Source organism: Hyperoodon ampullatus, assembly GCF_949752795.1.
Source record: "Hyperoodon ampullatus genome assembly, chromosome: 6".
NCBI classification, from domain to species: domain Eukaryota; kingdom Metazoa; phylum Chordata; class Mammalia; order Artiodactyla; family Ziphiidae; genus Hyperoodon; species Hyperoodon ampullatus.
The window spans coordinates 107,063,146-107,078,656 of NC_136919.1; the positions used below are offsets into that span (position 1 = coordinate 107,063,146).

General features: G+C 36.1%; 1 protein-coding gene across 1 annotated transcript in view; it reads left to right on the forward strand.

Annotated features, from left to right (window-relative positions):
• Window positions 1-15,511, forward strand: part of AUH (AU RNA binding methylglutaconyl-CoA hydratase) — a gene marked incomplete at its 5' end in the record, with an annotated part of 162,427 nt that overhangs the window by 17,281 nt on the left and 129,635 nt on the right. The window contains 2 exons of the mRNA XM_079706305.1: window positions 2,118-2,185; window positions 2,301-2,388. Of these exons, the coding sequence (XP_079562431.1) occupies window positions 2,118-2,185; window positions 2,301-2,388 (156 nt within the window). The remainder of the gene's footprint in view (window positions 1-2,117; window positions 2,186-2,300; window positions 2,389-15,511) is intronic.

A 15,511-nucleotide genomic window follows, 5' to 3' on the forward strand; every position in this document is an offset into this window, starting at 1 on the left:
CTCAACTAACCTCAGCCAAACCTATTATCTGTTGAGTGGACTGCAGCTTGTGCCTGGAAGCGTCTAGCCCTGTACACTTCGGCATGGTCTCCAAATATAGAAACGAATCCTCCCCACTGGCTGTATATGTGTGTTTACAATACTTAAACCTCTCTCAACGGTTACTCCTTATTTTTTAACGGGGCCTGTAATGACAGTATCTGGCTGGTGCTGACCTCTCCTCTCATTGGGTACTCTTTTCCTCCTTCTGGCGTGACTATTCTGTGATTTCTCCTATGTTCCTGCCTGTAATCCAGCACTCCCTCTCCCCCAGTACTCATCTTCCCAATCTCAACTCAGATAGCACTGTCTTGGATAAGCTTTCCCTGTCTATCCCTGTTTGCCCCCAGACCATATCAGTTCTGGTTACAACTTACTGTAGCACCGTTCAGAGCATGCAAAGCATTTTGAATTGTATATTTCTATGATTTTTTTAAATTGATGTTTGTCTTTCCTTTTTAGACTATAGTTCCTTGAGGGCTGAGCGCCATAATGTGTACTCAGTACATTTGAATGAATTAATATCTAGTCTTAACCACTTGGTTTTCTTCTGAGGAAACTAAAGCATGAACAGTGTAGTAGCACAGTCTCATTTCTCCTTCAAGTGTGGAGTTAGATTGCTATTTATTAGCTGAAGGTAGTTATTTCACCTCCTCAACTCCCAATTATTTTTTATCTGTTCCACAAGGATACAAACAGTACCTACCTCTTAGGTTGCTTTGGAGATTATGTAAGTCAATAAATGTAAAGCGCTGGGAACAGTGTTCAGCACATAATAAAGGACTCAATTAGTGGCAGCTGTTGTCATTAGTATTGGGACCTACCCAAGGTCATTCAGCTGTTTAATGCAGAGCCTGCCCTAGCAACCAGTTCTCCTTCCTGATTTTCTCCTTACTGAGATCATTGGGAATTCTTGTAAATTTATTCTGCTGTGAGCCTAAATTCGTTGAAACATGGGTTTGAGCAGCTTCTTGCATAGAGAAGGCACGTGCACATTTTGTTGTCTTTGGTTTAACCCAATTACAAATAAGGATTTACCCCTTTCCCTCTCCCCCTCAACCCCCCTCCCTCCCCACCTCAACACCCCCTCCCCTCCCCCCCCCCCCGCTTTCACCGCCCCCCCACCTCGCCCAACCTGGTGGAAGGCATTTTTGTTCTACAAGGACAATTGGAGTTTCCTTGGGGAGCAAGAAGGTCGGGTACAGGTTTTAGAGGACTTTCAATATCAAATTAAGGTCTTTGAACTCGGGTATTTTGCAAATAAGAAATAAAGGATTTAAACAGGGGGTGAATTCTATGCGTGGAATTGGTTTTAGAAAATTGATCCGACTGTAGCAATTGGAATGGGAGGCTGGATTTAGATGATGCTCTCTGATAAGATTAGGGAAGTTAGGAGGGAGAGCTGGGCTTTGTAGGAGAAAGAATGAACTTCCTATAGATTCAGGTTGAATTGCTTGTTGGAGTTCTAAGTGGAGGTGGCTTCAGGTTAAGTACATGGGACAGAGCCAGGAGAGAAACCTAGGATGAAAATACTGAAAGCTATGTAGTATGACAAAAAGAGTATTAACACCTGGTGTACTAGCAAAGAAGCTGATCCCACAATGCTTGCCTGTGAGAAGGAATTGTTAGCTATTGTGTACTTCCGTATATATTGAAGATGAAAAACTGTATTTTAAATAGTATTCTGTAACTTAGAATTTTCACCAGTAAGCGTGGCCTTCAACTAGTTAGTCTGATTTAATGATGTAAAATTTAGTAAAATGTGGCAGATTACCTTGGTGGTATTGAAGGAGAGAGGAGTTGAAGGGAACATGCTGTTATAAAGTTCTTCTCTAAAAGGCTGTAGAAAAGTGGTGAATATTAGGCATCAGATTGATTTTATAAATATATATACCACTTCTTCAAAATTATGCTTGAAAAGGAAGGTAAACATGAAAATTAGGGTAAAGCTCTTGAAGTGGACCTCAAGGTGGTGGTAGATTCCTAAGTCCCAAGTCAACTAGCTGTGTATACGGGAGTCTGTACCCTGAATACGTCACTAACTCAAATGACTTTTTCTTTTTTTTCCCCTTAACTAGGAATTGTGGTGCTTGGAATAAACAGAGCTTATGCCAAAAATTCATTGAGTACAAATCTTATAAAAATGGTGAGTGTAAAGATTAAACTATTTGCTTCTAATATTAAGATACAGTGTTGAGTTGATATCAATCTGAAAATGATTTTTCCCCCTTTTCCTTCTTACCCTCCCTGTTTCTGTTTAGCTCTCAAAAGCTGTGGATGCTTTAAAATCTGATAAGAAAGTACGGACCATAATAGTCAGAAGTGAAGTCCCAGGGATATTCTGTGCTGGTATGTAAATAGATTAAAATTTTAAAATGAGTCTAATTTTTCCTTAGTAGTAGCCTATTTTCCATTCTAAAGTGTTCCGTGGTTTGAATTCCATTACCAACAATTCCTTTTTGTTTTTTTTTACTGTTTTACAAGAAAAAAAATGCTTTGTCAGTATTAGAAAGACACCTTTGCTGCGTGTGGAAAAGTTGTTTTGGAAGTTGAAAAATAATTTGAGCCATTAAAATATATGTTTGTAGTACATGAATAATATTTATGAAAGATGAGCTGTGCAGGAAAAATCACGTCTCCTACTCACAAGTGTGCTCTGTATTAAAAAATGCTTTAATTGACTGGCAGTAGCTACCCCAGTATGGAATGTTAAATATAGACATATGCTTTCGTGTTTGTAGTAGTGCCCACTCAAGTATGTGTCCACGAACTGTACTTTTAAATTGGTATCTACAGCAGCTAAATGTTTTTTTTGCTTGTTACTGTGTTACCAAAAGCCAAAGATTAAGTTGTCTTGCATTTTCCATATTTGTAAATATTTCTAAGTCATGAGATTGAATGAATCTGTTTCAGTTAGTCAAAAATACAGATGATTAAATGATAAAAGATAAAAAATGCTGACAATACACTGGATCATTACAATTTACTAATAAGTAAATGAAGGCAGACGTTGACTGAGGCGTAAAAAATTTTTTTTCAGTAAAAATATAAATGGGATAATCCATTTGAGATAATCAGACATTGGAGGGAACAACATACAGTATTTCATTCATTCAACAAGTATTTTTTGAGCATTTAGAGTATACCCAGAGCAATGCTGGGACTTGGAGGAGTATTTCTAGACAGAATGTTTTTAGAGGTGTCTTAGTTGAGGCTGATGTTCTTCAGTTTCATTGTTAAAGGTCCTCAGATTTTCCAAGCTCCCAACTCCATAGCTTCCACCTTAAAATATTGAAAAATTTTATGGTATTTAGGAACATTCAGTGTGAGTGAGTATATATAATGATATAATGTACCATAGTAAAAGGATTAGTTTTAACTTGTTTGGCAGTCAAAGAGAGCAGGATTATTATGCTCAGCTGCCTGGGTGATGACAATTTGCAGTACAGTCTTCTGCTTTTACATCTGTCCAACTCGAGTAACACTATCCTCCTTGTAGGATTGTTGGAGGCTTGATGTGACAATGTACATAAAACACAGTGCAGTAGTCAATAAATTATAGCTGTTAATAGTTTTTATAAGGGCTTTACATATATTTAAACATTTTTTCTTAAACAGTATGAAAAACTTACACTGAGAGAATTAGAATTCTTGTATCTGTGACCTTAGGATCAGGTGACTGGGTGACTGAGTCTAACTTCGTGACCGATGGCTCTGAGGTCACTGCACTCAGGTCCTCTGAGGGCAGGTGAGGGGCTTATTGGGAAGACATTGAGCAGTTTGGGGGCTTTTAAGGAAGGCCCAATTATGTGAATGTTTGAGGAGTGATAGTGATAGTGGCAGAATGACGCTTCAGAAAGAAGAGTTGATTATAACTAGCATTACTGTCTTTCTGTTGGTAATGGGTTTTGTAATTATAACACTATAATGACTGGTAGAATTCTTTTTGTTTTACCTATTCCTTTGCTCCCCATTGGTTTTGTGTCTCCACATTACCCATGTTCTTTGGAAAAGGCTTTAATGCTTTAGCACAGTTTACAACTATCTTTTATAGGTTGCCTTTTTGGGGACATACTAGGTAATATAGCAGATGCTTTATCAGATTAACAAGTTAGCCTTGAATACTTTTTTCCAAGGGCTTATCAGATCTATTTTCTTTGTTGTGTGCTTTTGCATGATCCGGATAATTTTTTCCTATGTTTTAACATACGATTTTTTACCGTATTTTGTCCAAAATAAAAGTGTGAATTATAGAAAAATTGGGACAAATCATTTTAGTAACTTAGAGTATATAAATAAAACCATTCTTTCAAATTTCTCTGAAAGGTTTTCTTACATATATTTGAAACAGGCAGTTTAGTATGTCTGTCTTTATTAATATGTACACATTAAGTGTATTGTATGTTTAGATACACAGAATCTCTTTACATACTTAAAACGAATATTTAAACTTATTATAGCCTATAAAAATAATAGTATAAAATTCTAATTTTTTTTTCTTTTGACATTTGTTTTCTTTTATCAACATAGATGTCAGTTTCTTTTTTTATACAGCAGGTTCTTATTAGTCATCAATTTTATACACATCAGTGTATACATGTCAATCCCAATCACTCAATTCATCACCCCCCCCGCCCCCACTGCTTTCCCCCCTTGGTGTCCATATGTTTGTTCTCTACATCTGTGTCTCAATTTCTGACCTCCAAACTGGTTCATCTGTACCATTTTTCTAGGTTCCACATATATGCGTTAATATACGATATTTGTTTCTCTCTTTCTGACTTACTTCACTCTGTATGAGAGTCTCTAGATCCATCCACATCTCTAAAGATGACCCAATTTCATTCCTTTTTATGGCTGAGTAATATTCCATTGTATATATGTACCACATCTTCTTTATCCATTCGTCTGTTGATGGGCGTTTAGGTTGCTTCCATGACCTGGCTATTGTAAATAGTGCTGCAATGAACATTGGGGTGCATGTGTCTTTTTGAATTGTGATTTTCTCTGGGTATATGCCCAATAGTGGGATTGCTGGGTTATGAATACAAGTGATTTTTAATCTTTTGGGGTATGAGGTCTCCTTTTTAAGTTCTTAAAATTTCATGCACTTACACATTGTAGTGGTCCTACGTTGATTGAGAATATGTGTAATGTCAGAATGCCACTCTGGTTACAGTAATGTATTTAAATGAATTTTCTTTTACTAACCACAGTGATAATCTAGATACAGAAAAATTTGTATCATAGTTATCATGGCTGTAGATGAAGTTTTCGATACATAGGTGCTTTCAGATACCATGCCATACCCTAGGCATGACTCCAGGTTGGGAATCGATGTTACGTTTTCTTTCTTGTGGGTTCGAACGTTGCTTCTGGGTTTATAGCTTACCTATACTTCTCTTAGAATGCTGAGAAATATCATTTTGATAGTCAAAGCTCATTGTGAAGCACTGGCTACATAGATTATATTAGAGATTGGCCTGAATGTGTGCTGTCTCCCCTGCATACTCTAGAAATTATTTTTTTATTCATTTAAAAATTTTATCTTGTTTTTTACACACACACAAACACATACACACACAAAGAAAAACTGAAATAATTTCGCTATTTCAAAATATTTTGGAGTCAAAATTTTAATATATTACCTATAATGAAATTATGAAAAAGACCTTTTGACTAGGCTGTTGCATTGTAAGTAAACATTTAATCCTAGTCATCTGTTTATTTTTGTTCTTTCAGTGTTCTAACACTAAGTAGCAAAGTAGATATGTATTGTTTTTATCATGAAAATTTTATGAAGAATTTCTGAGATGGAGGATTTTTTCTCATGAAATTCCTGAAATAGAGTATAAACAATTCTTGGTAATTGATTCCTGTGTGTAGAACTCTAAATTGAGTCACTGAATTATACTAGTGTGGGTTTTTTAAAAAAGTAAAGGTACTTTTGCTTCTGCTTTTGAGTTCTAGTAAATTATGTTCTGACTAAAAACTTCTCACTAAAATTGTCAATGTGCTTTATTGAATGTTGTGTTGTTCAAATGGATGTAGATGTCATGACATGGTTAGATATATGGAGGCCTCTGAGTAACAAAGTTATCTAGTCAGTATTGTTTCAGAATCTTAGGTTAAGTTACACTTGTGTATTTGAATGTTAGTCCCTTAGAGAGTTTGCTAAGTAAACTGAAAGGATAGATAATCCACAAATTTGTATTAGTTTAGCATAGGGTTCTTTTCTTGGAAATAAAAAAAAAAAACTGTGTTATAGAGGTATGAATTACTTGCAGTAAAATGTACCAGTTTTAGTACATATGTAATTGATTAGTTTTGACATGTTTAAACCATGATGACAGTTGTGATATAGAACATGTTTATCCCTTAAAAATCTTTCTTTTTTCTTTTTTAATTGAAGTATAATTGACCTATAATACTATGTTAGGTCCAGGTGCACAACACAGTGATTCATTCTATCTATATACAAAATGATCACTATGATAAGTCTAGTTACTATCTGTCACCATACAGTTATTAAATATTATTGACTGTATTCTCCATGGTATACATTTCATCCCTGTGACTCATTTATTTTGTAACTGGAAGTTTATACCTCTTAATCTCCCTCACCTATTTCATTCATCTCCCTACCCTCGGCCCCTTTGGCAACCACTTGTTTGTTCTCTATCTATGACTCTGTTTTTGTTTGGTTATGTTTATTTGTTTTATAGATTCTACATATAAGTGAAATCATGCAGTATTTGTCCTTCTTTATCTAACTTATTTCACTTAGCATAATGCCCTCTAGGTCTAGCCATGTTCTTGCAAATGGCAGGATTTCATTCTTTTTCATGGCTGAGTAATACCCTGCTGAACATACAGGTATATGTATCACATTTTCTTTATCCATTCATTTATCAGTGGACACTTAGGTTGCTTCCATATCTTGGTTGTTGTAAATAATACTGCAATGAACATATGGGTGCATATATCTTTTTGAATTAGTATTTTTGATTTCTTTGGAGGGATACCAAGGAGTGAAATTGCTGGATGGTATGATAGTTCTGTTTTTAGTTTTTTGAGGAACGTCCGTACTGTTTTTCATAGTGGTTGCATGAATTTATATTCTCACCAACAGTGCACAAGGGTTCCCTTTTCTCCACATTCTCACCAACACTTGTTATTTGTTTTCTTGTTTTTTTAAAAATAATAGCCATTCTGACAGGTGTGAGGTAATATCTCACTGTGGTCTTGATTTATGTTTCCTTAATCATTAATGATTTCATGCATCTGTTGGCCATCTGTATATCTTTTTGGAAAAATGTCTATTCAGGTTATCTGCCCATTTTTTAATCAGGGTGTTTGTGTTCTTGATGCTGAGTTGTATGAATTCTTTGTATATTTTGGATATTAACCCATTATCAGATATATCCTTTGCAAATATATTTTCCCATTCAGTAGGTGCTCTTTTCGTTTTGTTGATCGTTTCCTTCACTGTGCAAAAGCTTTTTAGTTTGATGTAGTATCATTTGTTTATATTTGCTTTTGTTTCCTTTACCTGAGGAGACATATCCAAAAAAATATTGCTAAGACCAATGTCAAAGAGCATACCACCTATGTTTTCTTCTAGTTTTATGGTTTCAGGTCTTATATTTAAGTCTTTAATTCATTTTGTGTTTATTTTTATATGTGGTGTGAGAATGTAGTCCAGTTTGATACTTTTGCATTAGCAAAGTTATCCAGTTTTCCTAACACCATTTATTCCTACATCTTGTGTTCTTTCCTCCTTTGTTGTAGATTAGTTGCTAATAAAAGTGTGGGTTCATTTCTGGGCTCTCTCTTCTGTTCCATTAACCTGTGTATGTGTTTTTGTGCAGGTGCCATATTGTTTTGATTACTGTAGCTTTGTAATATAGTTTGAAATCAGAGCATATGATACCTCTAGCTCTGTTCTTCTTTCTCAAGGTTGTTTTGGCTATTTGGGGTCTTTTGTGTTTCCATACAAATTTTAGAATTATTTGTTCTAGTTCAAATGCCATGGGGATTTTGATAGGGATTGCACTGTATCTGTAGATTGCCTTCGGTAGTATGGTCATTTTAACAATATTCTTCAAATCCATTAGCACAGTATATCTTTCCATTTGTTGGTGTTGTCTTCAACTTCTTACAGTTTTCCGAGTATAGGTCTTTTACCTCCTTGTTTAGATTTATTCCTAGATACTTTTGATGCAGTTGTACATGAGATTGTTTTCTTAACTTCTCTTTCTGATAGTTTGTTGTTAGTTTATAGAAAGGTAACAGATTTCAGTATATTCATTTTGTACCCTGCAACTTTATTGAATTCACTGATGAGTTCTAATAGTTTTTTGGTGGTGTCTTTAGGACTTTCTATATATAGTATCATGTCATCTACAAACAGTGACAGTAAATTTCTTTACATCTATTCTCCTCAGTTCACTGAACAGCTTTATGATCTATCTTGAACTCTTTATCAGATAGTTTGCTTATCTCCACTTTTCTTAATTCTTCTGGCATTTTAATTTGTTTCTTTGAAATGTATTCCTTTGTTGCCTCATTTTTCTCAGTTCTCTATTTTTATTTCTGTGTATTAGGTAGGTTGGTTACATTTCCTGATCTTGGATAAGTAGCCTTATGTAGGCAATGTCCTATGGGGTCCAGCATACTCCCCTCTGGTCACCGGAGCTGTATGTTCTAGGGATGCTCCCTATGTGGCAGGGCTAACTACTGTGCTGGTAGGTGGTGCTGGCCTCTGGCCTGGTTGGCTGCCAGGCTCTGCCTCATGGGTGGGGTTGGGTTCTGGGGCAGCTGGTTTCAGGGCCAGGTTGTCCTAGGGCTCGTACCAGCCTGCTGGTAGGTGGTGCTGTAAAAAATCTTTCTTATGCCCATTTGTAGTCAGTCTTTTCCCCTATTCTGACCCCCTTAAAACACTGATCTCGTTGCTCTTACCATAGTTTTTCCTCTTCTAGAATGTCCCACATATGGAATCATTCTATAGGTGGCCTTTTGTATCTGGCTTCCTTCACTTAGCATAATGCTTTGAGATTTACCCATGATATATATTTCAGTAGTTTCACTTTATTGCTGAGTATGATTTTTATTATATTGCTGAGTATTCATTTTATATGCTGAGTAGTCCATTACATAGATATACCACAATTTGTTTACCTGTTTAGCAGTTAATGGTCATCTGGATTTTTCCAATATTTTGGCTTTTATAAATACCGCTTCCATGAACAGTGACATATAAGTCATTTTGTGAACATGTTTTCATTTCTCTTGGATAAATACTTAAGAGTGGAATTATTGGGTTTTATAATAACTGTAACTTTTGTTTTGTAAGAAACTCCTACTGTTTTCTAGCCATTTTGCATTCCTGCCAGCAATGTATGAGCCTCCCAGGTGTTCCACATCCTTGTCAACACTTGATATTGTCAGTTTTTAATTTTAAACAACCTAATGGGTATGTAGTTATATTCAATATATAATTGTGGTTTTAGATATCATTTCTCTAATGAGTAATGATTTTGAGCATCTTTTCTGGTGCTTTTTTGTCACCTGTATATCTTTTTTGGAGAGTGTTTATTCAGATCTTTTGCCCATGTTTTAATAGAAATAAAAGTTGAATTGGTTATAGAGTTTCTAATATATTCTTAATACAAGACCTTTTGCAGATACACGTTTTTTAAGTATTTTTTTTTTTACTCTTTGGCTTGTCTTTTTCTTAACAGTTTGTTTTGAAGAACAAAAGTTTTTCAGTTGAAGTCCAATTTACTCAATTTGTTTTCTTTTATGGTTTGTTTCTCTTTTGTGGCCTAAGAAATCTTGTCCTACTCCAAAGTCACAAAGACTTTCTCACACTATGTTTTCTTTCAGAACGTTTTTAGTATTTACATTTTATATTTAAATCTATGATGCATTCTTAGTTAATTTTTGTTGCAAGGTGTGGATTTAGGTAATGCGGTATAATAAAATATGTATTTGATTTTTGCCTTGGGTGTCTGGCACAGAGCTCCTAAAATCCTGGGAATTTCTCTGGCATAATAGGAGTATCTTTTGCAAGTAAATGAGACGGTTGAAAGCAGGAGCCTTAGATAACTTTAAGATGGGGCTGGTTGACAGAAAAATCAATCATGGGATTAGAGGGTTAGAACTTTCAGCCCCAGTCCTCCAACTTCGAGAAAGTAGAGGGGCCAAAGATTGAGTTCAGTCACCACTGTCCAATGATTTAATCAATTGTGCCTATAGAGTGAAAACTCCATAGAAACCTATAAACAATGGGGTTTGGGGGAATTACCAAGTTGGTGAACGCATGGAAGTGTTGGGAGGGTGAAACCTTTGTGTCCCTCCTCCCCTGTACCTTGCGCCATACATCTCTTCCATTTGGCTGTTCCTGAGTTGTATTTTAATAATAAACTGGTAAATGTAAGTAAAGTGATTTCTTAAATTTTGTGAGTTATTCTAATGAATTATTGAATCTGATGAGGGGTTTGTGGGGAACTCTTGAATTTATAGCTGGTTGGTTAGAAGTATGGGTGATCTCTAGGACTTATAACTGGCATCTAAAGTGAAAGAAGTCTTATGGGACTGAGCCTTTAACCTGTAGGGTCTATGCTAATTTAGGGCGTTAGCATCGGAATTGTTGGACATCCAGTTGGTGTCAGAGAATTAGTGAATTGGTGTAGGGGACTCCTCCTCCCCACCCCGCCCAGCATTTAGTGTCAGGAATAGGATTTGCTAGATTGACTCATAGACCTCAGGGAAGTGCTTTATTTACTATTACTGGTTTATTATAAAGGCTACACCTCAGGAACAGCCAAAATGGTAGAATGCATAGGGCAAGATTGGGCTGGAGGGGGTTAAGGAGCTTCCATGCCCTCTTGGACATGACACCCTCCCAAACATGTGTTCAACAGTCTGGAAGCTTCTTGAACCCAATTGTTAATGGGTTTTATGTAGGTTTCATTACATAGCCACAGTTGATTAAATCATTGGCCATAAGTGATTGAACTCAATCTCTGGTTCCTCTACCCTCCCCAGAGACTGAGGGGTAGGGATAAAAGTTCCAACCTCTAATCATGGCTTGGTCCTTCTGGTGACCAGCCTCCATCCTAAAACTATTAAGGGGCCCTCTAGCAGTTATCTCATTAACATAAGCTCAGGTATGGTTGAGAGGGGCTCAGTATGAATAAAAATAGAAAATAGTTCTATAACTCAGGAAATTCCAAGGGTTTTAAGAGCTCTGTGCCAGGATCCCATGACAAAGACCAAATATATTTTTATTATATATTATAACGTATATCCAATTGTTTCAGCACCATTTATTGAAGACTAACTTTTCATCCATTGAATTATCTTAGGACCTTTCTAAAAAAATCAGTTGACCATATATGTTTGAATTATACCCAGGCTCTCTATGCTCTTCACTATCTCAATTACTGTGTACAGTCTTGAACATGCTTGGCTAAATTTATTCCTAAATATTGCATATTTTTGATGATACTGTAAAGTGACATTTCTTAATTTAGACTCCTGATTTTTATTGCTAGGCTATGGAAATACAGTTGTTTTTTAGATGTTGACTGTATCCTGCAACCATATTAAACTCACTTTTTAGTTCTAGGAATTTTTTTTGTAGATTCCTTGGGATTTTCTATGTAGATATTCAAGTCATCTGCAAATAAAAAGACAGTTTTACTTCTTCCTTTCCATTATGTTGGCCTTTTGTTTTATTCTTATTACATCAGTTAGGACCTTTATTACAGTGTTTAATAAAAGTGGTGAGAATGTTAGGGGGAAGGCATTTAGTCTTTCACCACTAAGTATAATTTAGCTGTAGTTTTTTCACTTACGTACTTTACTAGGGTGAAAAAGTTTCTATTCCCAATTTTGTGAGGGTTTTTTTGTTTGTTTTCTAAATCATGAATTGGTGTTGAATTTTATCAAATCGTTTTTTGTTTTGCTTTTATTAAGATGATCATATAGTTTTTCAGTCTTTTAATATGGTGAATTGATTGATCTTCAAATATGAAACAACCTTGTATTCCTGGAATGCACCCTTCTTGATCATGATATATTATTGTTTTTATATATTGCCAGATTTGGTTTGCCAAAATTTTGTTGAGGAATTTTGCAACTTTGCTCATAAGGGAAATTTGTTTGTAGCTTTCTTTTCTTGCAATGTTTGTGTCTGTTTTTGGTGTCAAGGTATTGCTGGTCTCATAAAATGAATTGGAAAATGTTGCAATTTTGTTTCTTCTATTTTGCTGGAAGAACTTGTGTAGAATTGATATTATTTCTTTGTTTGGTAAAAAGCACCAACAAAACCGTCTCGTCTAGGAATTTTCTTTGTGGGAAGATTTTTAACTATGAATTTAATTTCTTTAGTAGATATAGGACTATTCAAGTGATCCATTTCTTTTTTACGTTTTGATAAATTATGTCTTTTAAGGAAATCATCTGTTTTATCCAAGTTTCCAAATTTATTGGCATGAAGTTGTTCATAATATTCACTTATTATCCTTTTAATGTCTGTTGAATCTAAATAGAGTGATGGTTCCTTTTTCATTTTTGATATTGATAATTCATGTCATTTTTCTTAAAAGTTCTGTCAGAACATTTATTATTTTTCTTGATCCTTTCAAAGAACTGGCTTTGGTTTCATTGATTTTTTTTTCTTTTCTGTTTCCTATTTCATTAATTTCTTTATTATTTTCTTTTCTCTATTTGCTTTGGGTTAAATTTACTTCTCATTTTATAGCTTTTTAAGGTGGAATCTTAGATCATTGATTTTAGTTCTTTCCTAATACAAACTTTTAGTATTATAATTTTAATTTCTTCATTTCAGCATGCCAGAGATGCCATTAAAAATGACTCAGAGTACTCATGGCCTTTTTGTGGAACTAATAATTATTGGTTGTTGCCAATTCATTTCTGACCTTATTTCCATTTAAAAAAATACTACCGAAATAATCTTTTATGTTCTGTAGATATTATTTTCTTTTTAAGAAACAGGAAGTATATGTTAGTAATAACCTGCTGACTCATCTCTCTGCTTCCATTCTTGCCCCACTATATGTAGTACATTCCCCACAGTGCAGCCCAAGTAATCTAAAAAATAATCACTTCATTCCCCTACTTCAAATAATTCTCAGAAATAAAGTGTGAATCACTTCATTCCCCTACTTCAAATAATTCTCAGAAATAAAGTGTGATGGGCTGAGTAGTGACTCCCAAAGATGTCCATGTCCTAATCCCTGAAACCTGTGTATGTGTGATCTTACAATGCAAAAGGGACATCACAGATAAGAATAAATAAAAGATCTTGAAATGAAGAGGTTATCCTGGATTATGTAGTGGGGCCAATATAAAGACAAGGTTCTGTTTAAGAGAGAGGCAGGAGGATTAGAATTTGAGAAGAGAAATGAGGATGGGAAGAAGTTTGCAGGGAAGAGGCCCTGAGCCAAGGAATGTGGACAGCTTCTGGAAGCAGGGAAAGGCAAGGAAACTCATTCTCTGGAGCCTCAGGAATACAATCCTGCCAACCCATTTTAGACTTCTGACCTAGAACTGTAGGATAATTCCACTAAGGTTGTAGTTATTTGCAGGGAAACTGATAGCAAATGTATAAGGTCTTGCTGCTCTGGCTGCCTCACCTTCTCCTGCTCCATCTCTCACCTTTCTTGCCCTTGTCCATCCCACTTGGTCCTGCAGCCCTTGTTCTCTGTGAGACAACGCTCATTCTCCTCTCAGGCTACTCAGCGTTCCCTTTGCTTGGTCTCTGCTCAAATGTCATCTCCTTAGAGAGTTGTTACCTTGCCATTTTAACCAAAACAGGCCTCCTTACTTCTCACCCTCTGTTATATTTTCCTCTTTTAGCCTCATCTTTGTACTTCTTAGTTCCTGAATTTATTTTTTACTTGTTTGTTATCAATCTGCTTCTTCTGCAGATAAGCTCATTCCCTGGAATTGGGGCAGGTGCCCATTATCAGAAGGGTGCCTAGTCCATTGACAAATAGTTCATGGGATGAAGAATTGAAAAATTTTGTTTGTTGAGAAAGTAACGTTGGCAAAGATTAAATAAAACAAGCTTATTTTTGGATCCAGTACATATACAGGTGGCTTATAGGATGAAGAGACAGCTGGCCTTGGCTGTTCTCCCTTAGCCCCCCTTCTCCAGGCCTGCCCAGTTAGGTCATGCAGCCTTTGGTGGGGAGGGGGCATTGGAAGGTACTGAAGGCCACAAGAGGTCCTCAGTGTAGAAGGCCCCTCTTCTACAGGGGAGGGGCCAGGGGAGTATAAAATTAGCCCGTGACCCTGGGTCAGGTTCGGTAGAGCACCAGCAGCTAGAAAGGCAGAGCTGGAAATATTAGAAAGAAAACTGAATTTGTATCAGTCTGCTTCTGGCAATTGATATTTAGCACAGTTTGCTTTCTGAGAGGGTCCCTTGGGAGCCAGAGTTAGTCTAGACTAGGGTTAGGGAAACTTTTTCGTAAAAGGCCAGATATTTTAGGCTTTGTGGACCTCTTACAGTCTTTGTCATACTTTATTTAAAAAAAATCAAAAAAAATTTTTTACAGTGCTTTAGAAAAAAGTAGACTGTTTTTAGCTTGAGAGCCAAGCAACAACTGGGTGCAGAGTGGTCTGCAGGCTGTACTATTCTTACCCCTGGTCCAGACTTGATTCCTTTTTCTCCTCTGCTTGGCTGAGTCCATTTCCTGAGACCTGGCCCCTCACCTGTAGCTGGAGAAGCCAGGCTGAGTTCCGCTGAGCTCCACAGGAAGATGTTAAGCTGCCTGACCTGTGGAAGCTGTGTTGTGTCTCTTAACATACTTTAAGAAAAAGTGCCTTTTTCTCTTGCGCAATTGATGAATGATCCTGCAGACAACTCTGCAAGTCACAGTTGTACAAATATTTTGTTCACTGATATCATCATTTGGAAGAATGCTAGATTTGAAGGCCACTACCAGTTAGGATTATTTTGAGGTTTAGGGTTCCTGGAAACCTCCTGATTAGAATTTCCATTGAATAACTTAGGACTTTGGAGGGCAAAATAAGGTTTGAGAGATGGAGGTAGTCAGTATTTTCATATTCTCTAGAATAAAAATAAAGCCAACATGATTAACACATTAAGTAACAATATAATTTATTCACTTTAGTATCTGTAATAGTATTATAGACTTGTTATCTCTTCCTAACTGTAAACCTCTGGTCATTCTCCTTTTGAATTCTATGAAATACTTCTGTAAATTGGTTTTGTTTTTCTACAGATAGGACAGCCCTTACTGGGTGTCTTTCTTAAAGTGTTGCTTTGTTCTAGCAAGCAGTTATTCTCCTGGAGGATCTGCTTAACCCTTTTGAGGCTTGTTTTTAAAGTTTCTGATGTCTTTACTAAATGCCTGGGGTGTTCTGTACATTTGCTTGCTTCTTGCTGGTCATACGTGAACATCAGTTGTTCAGA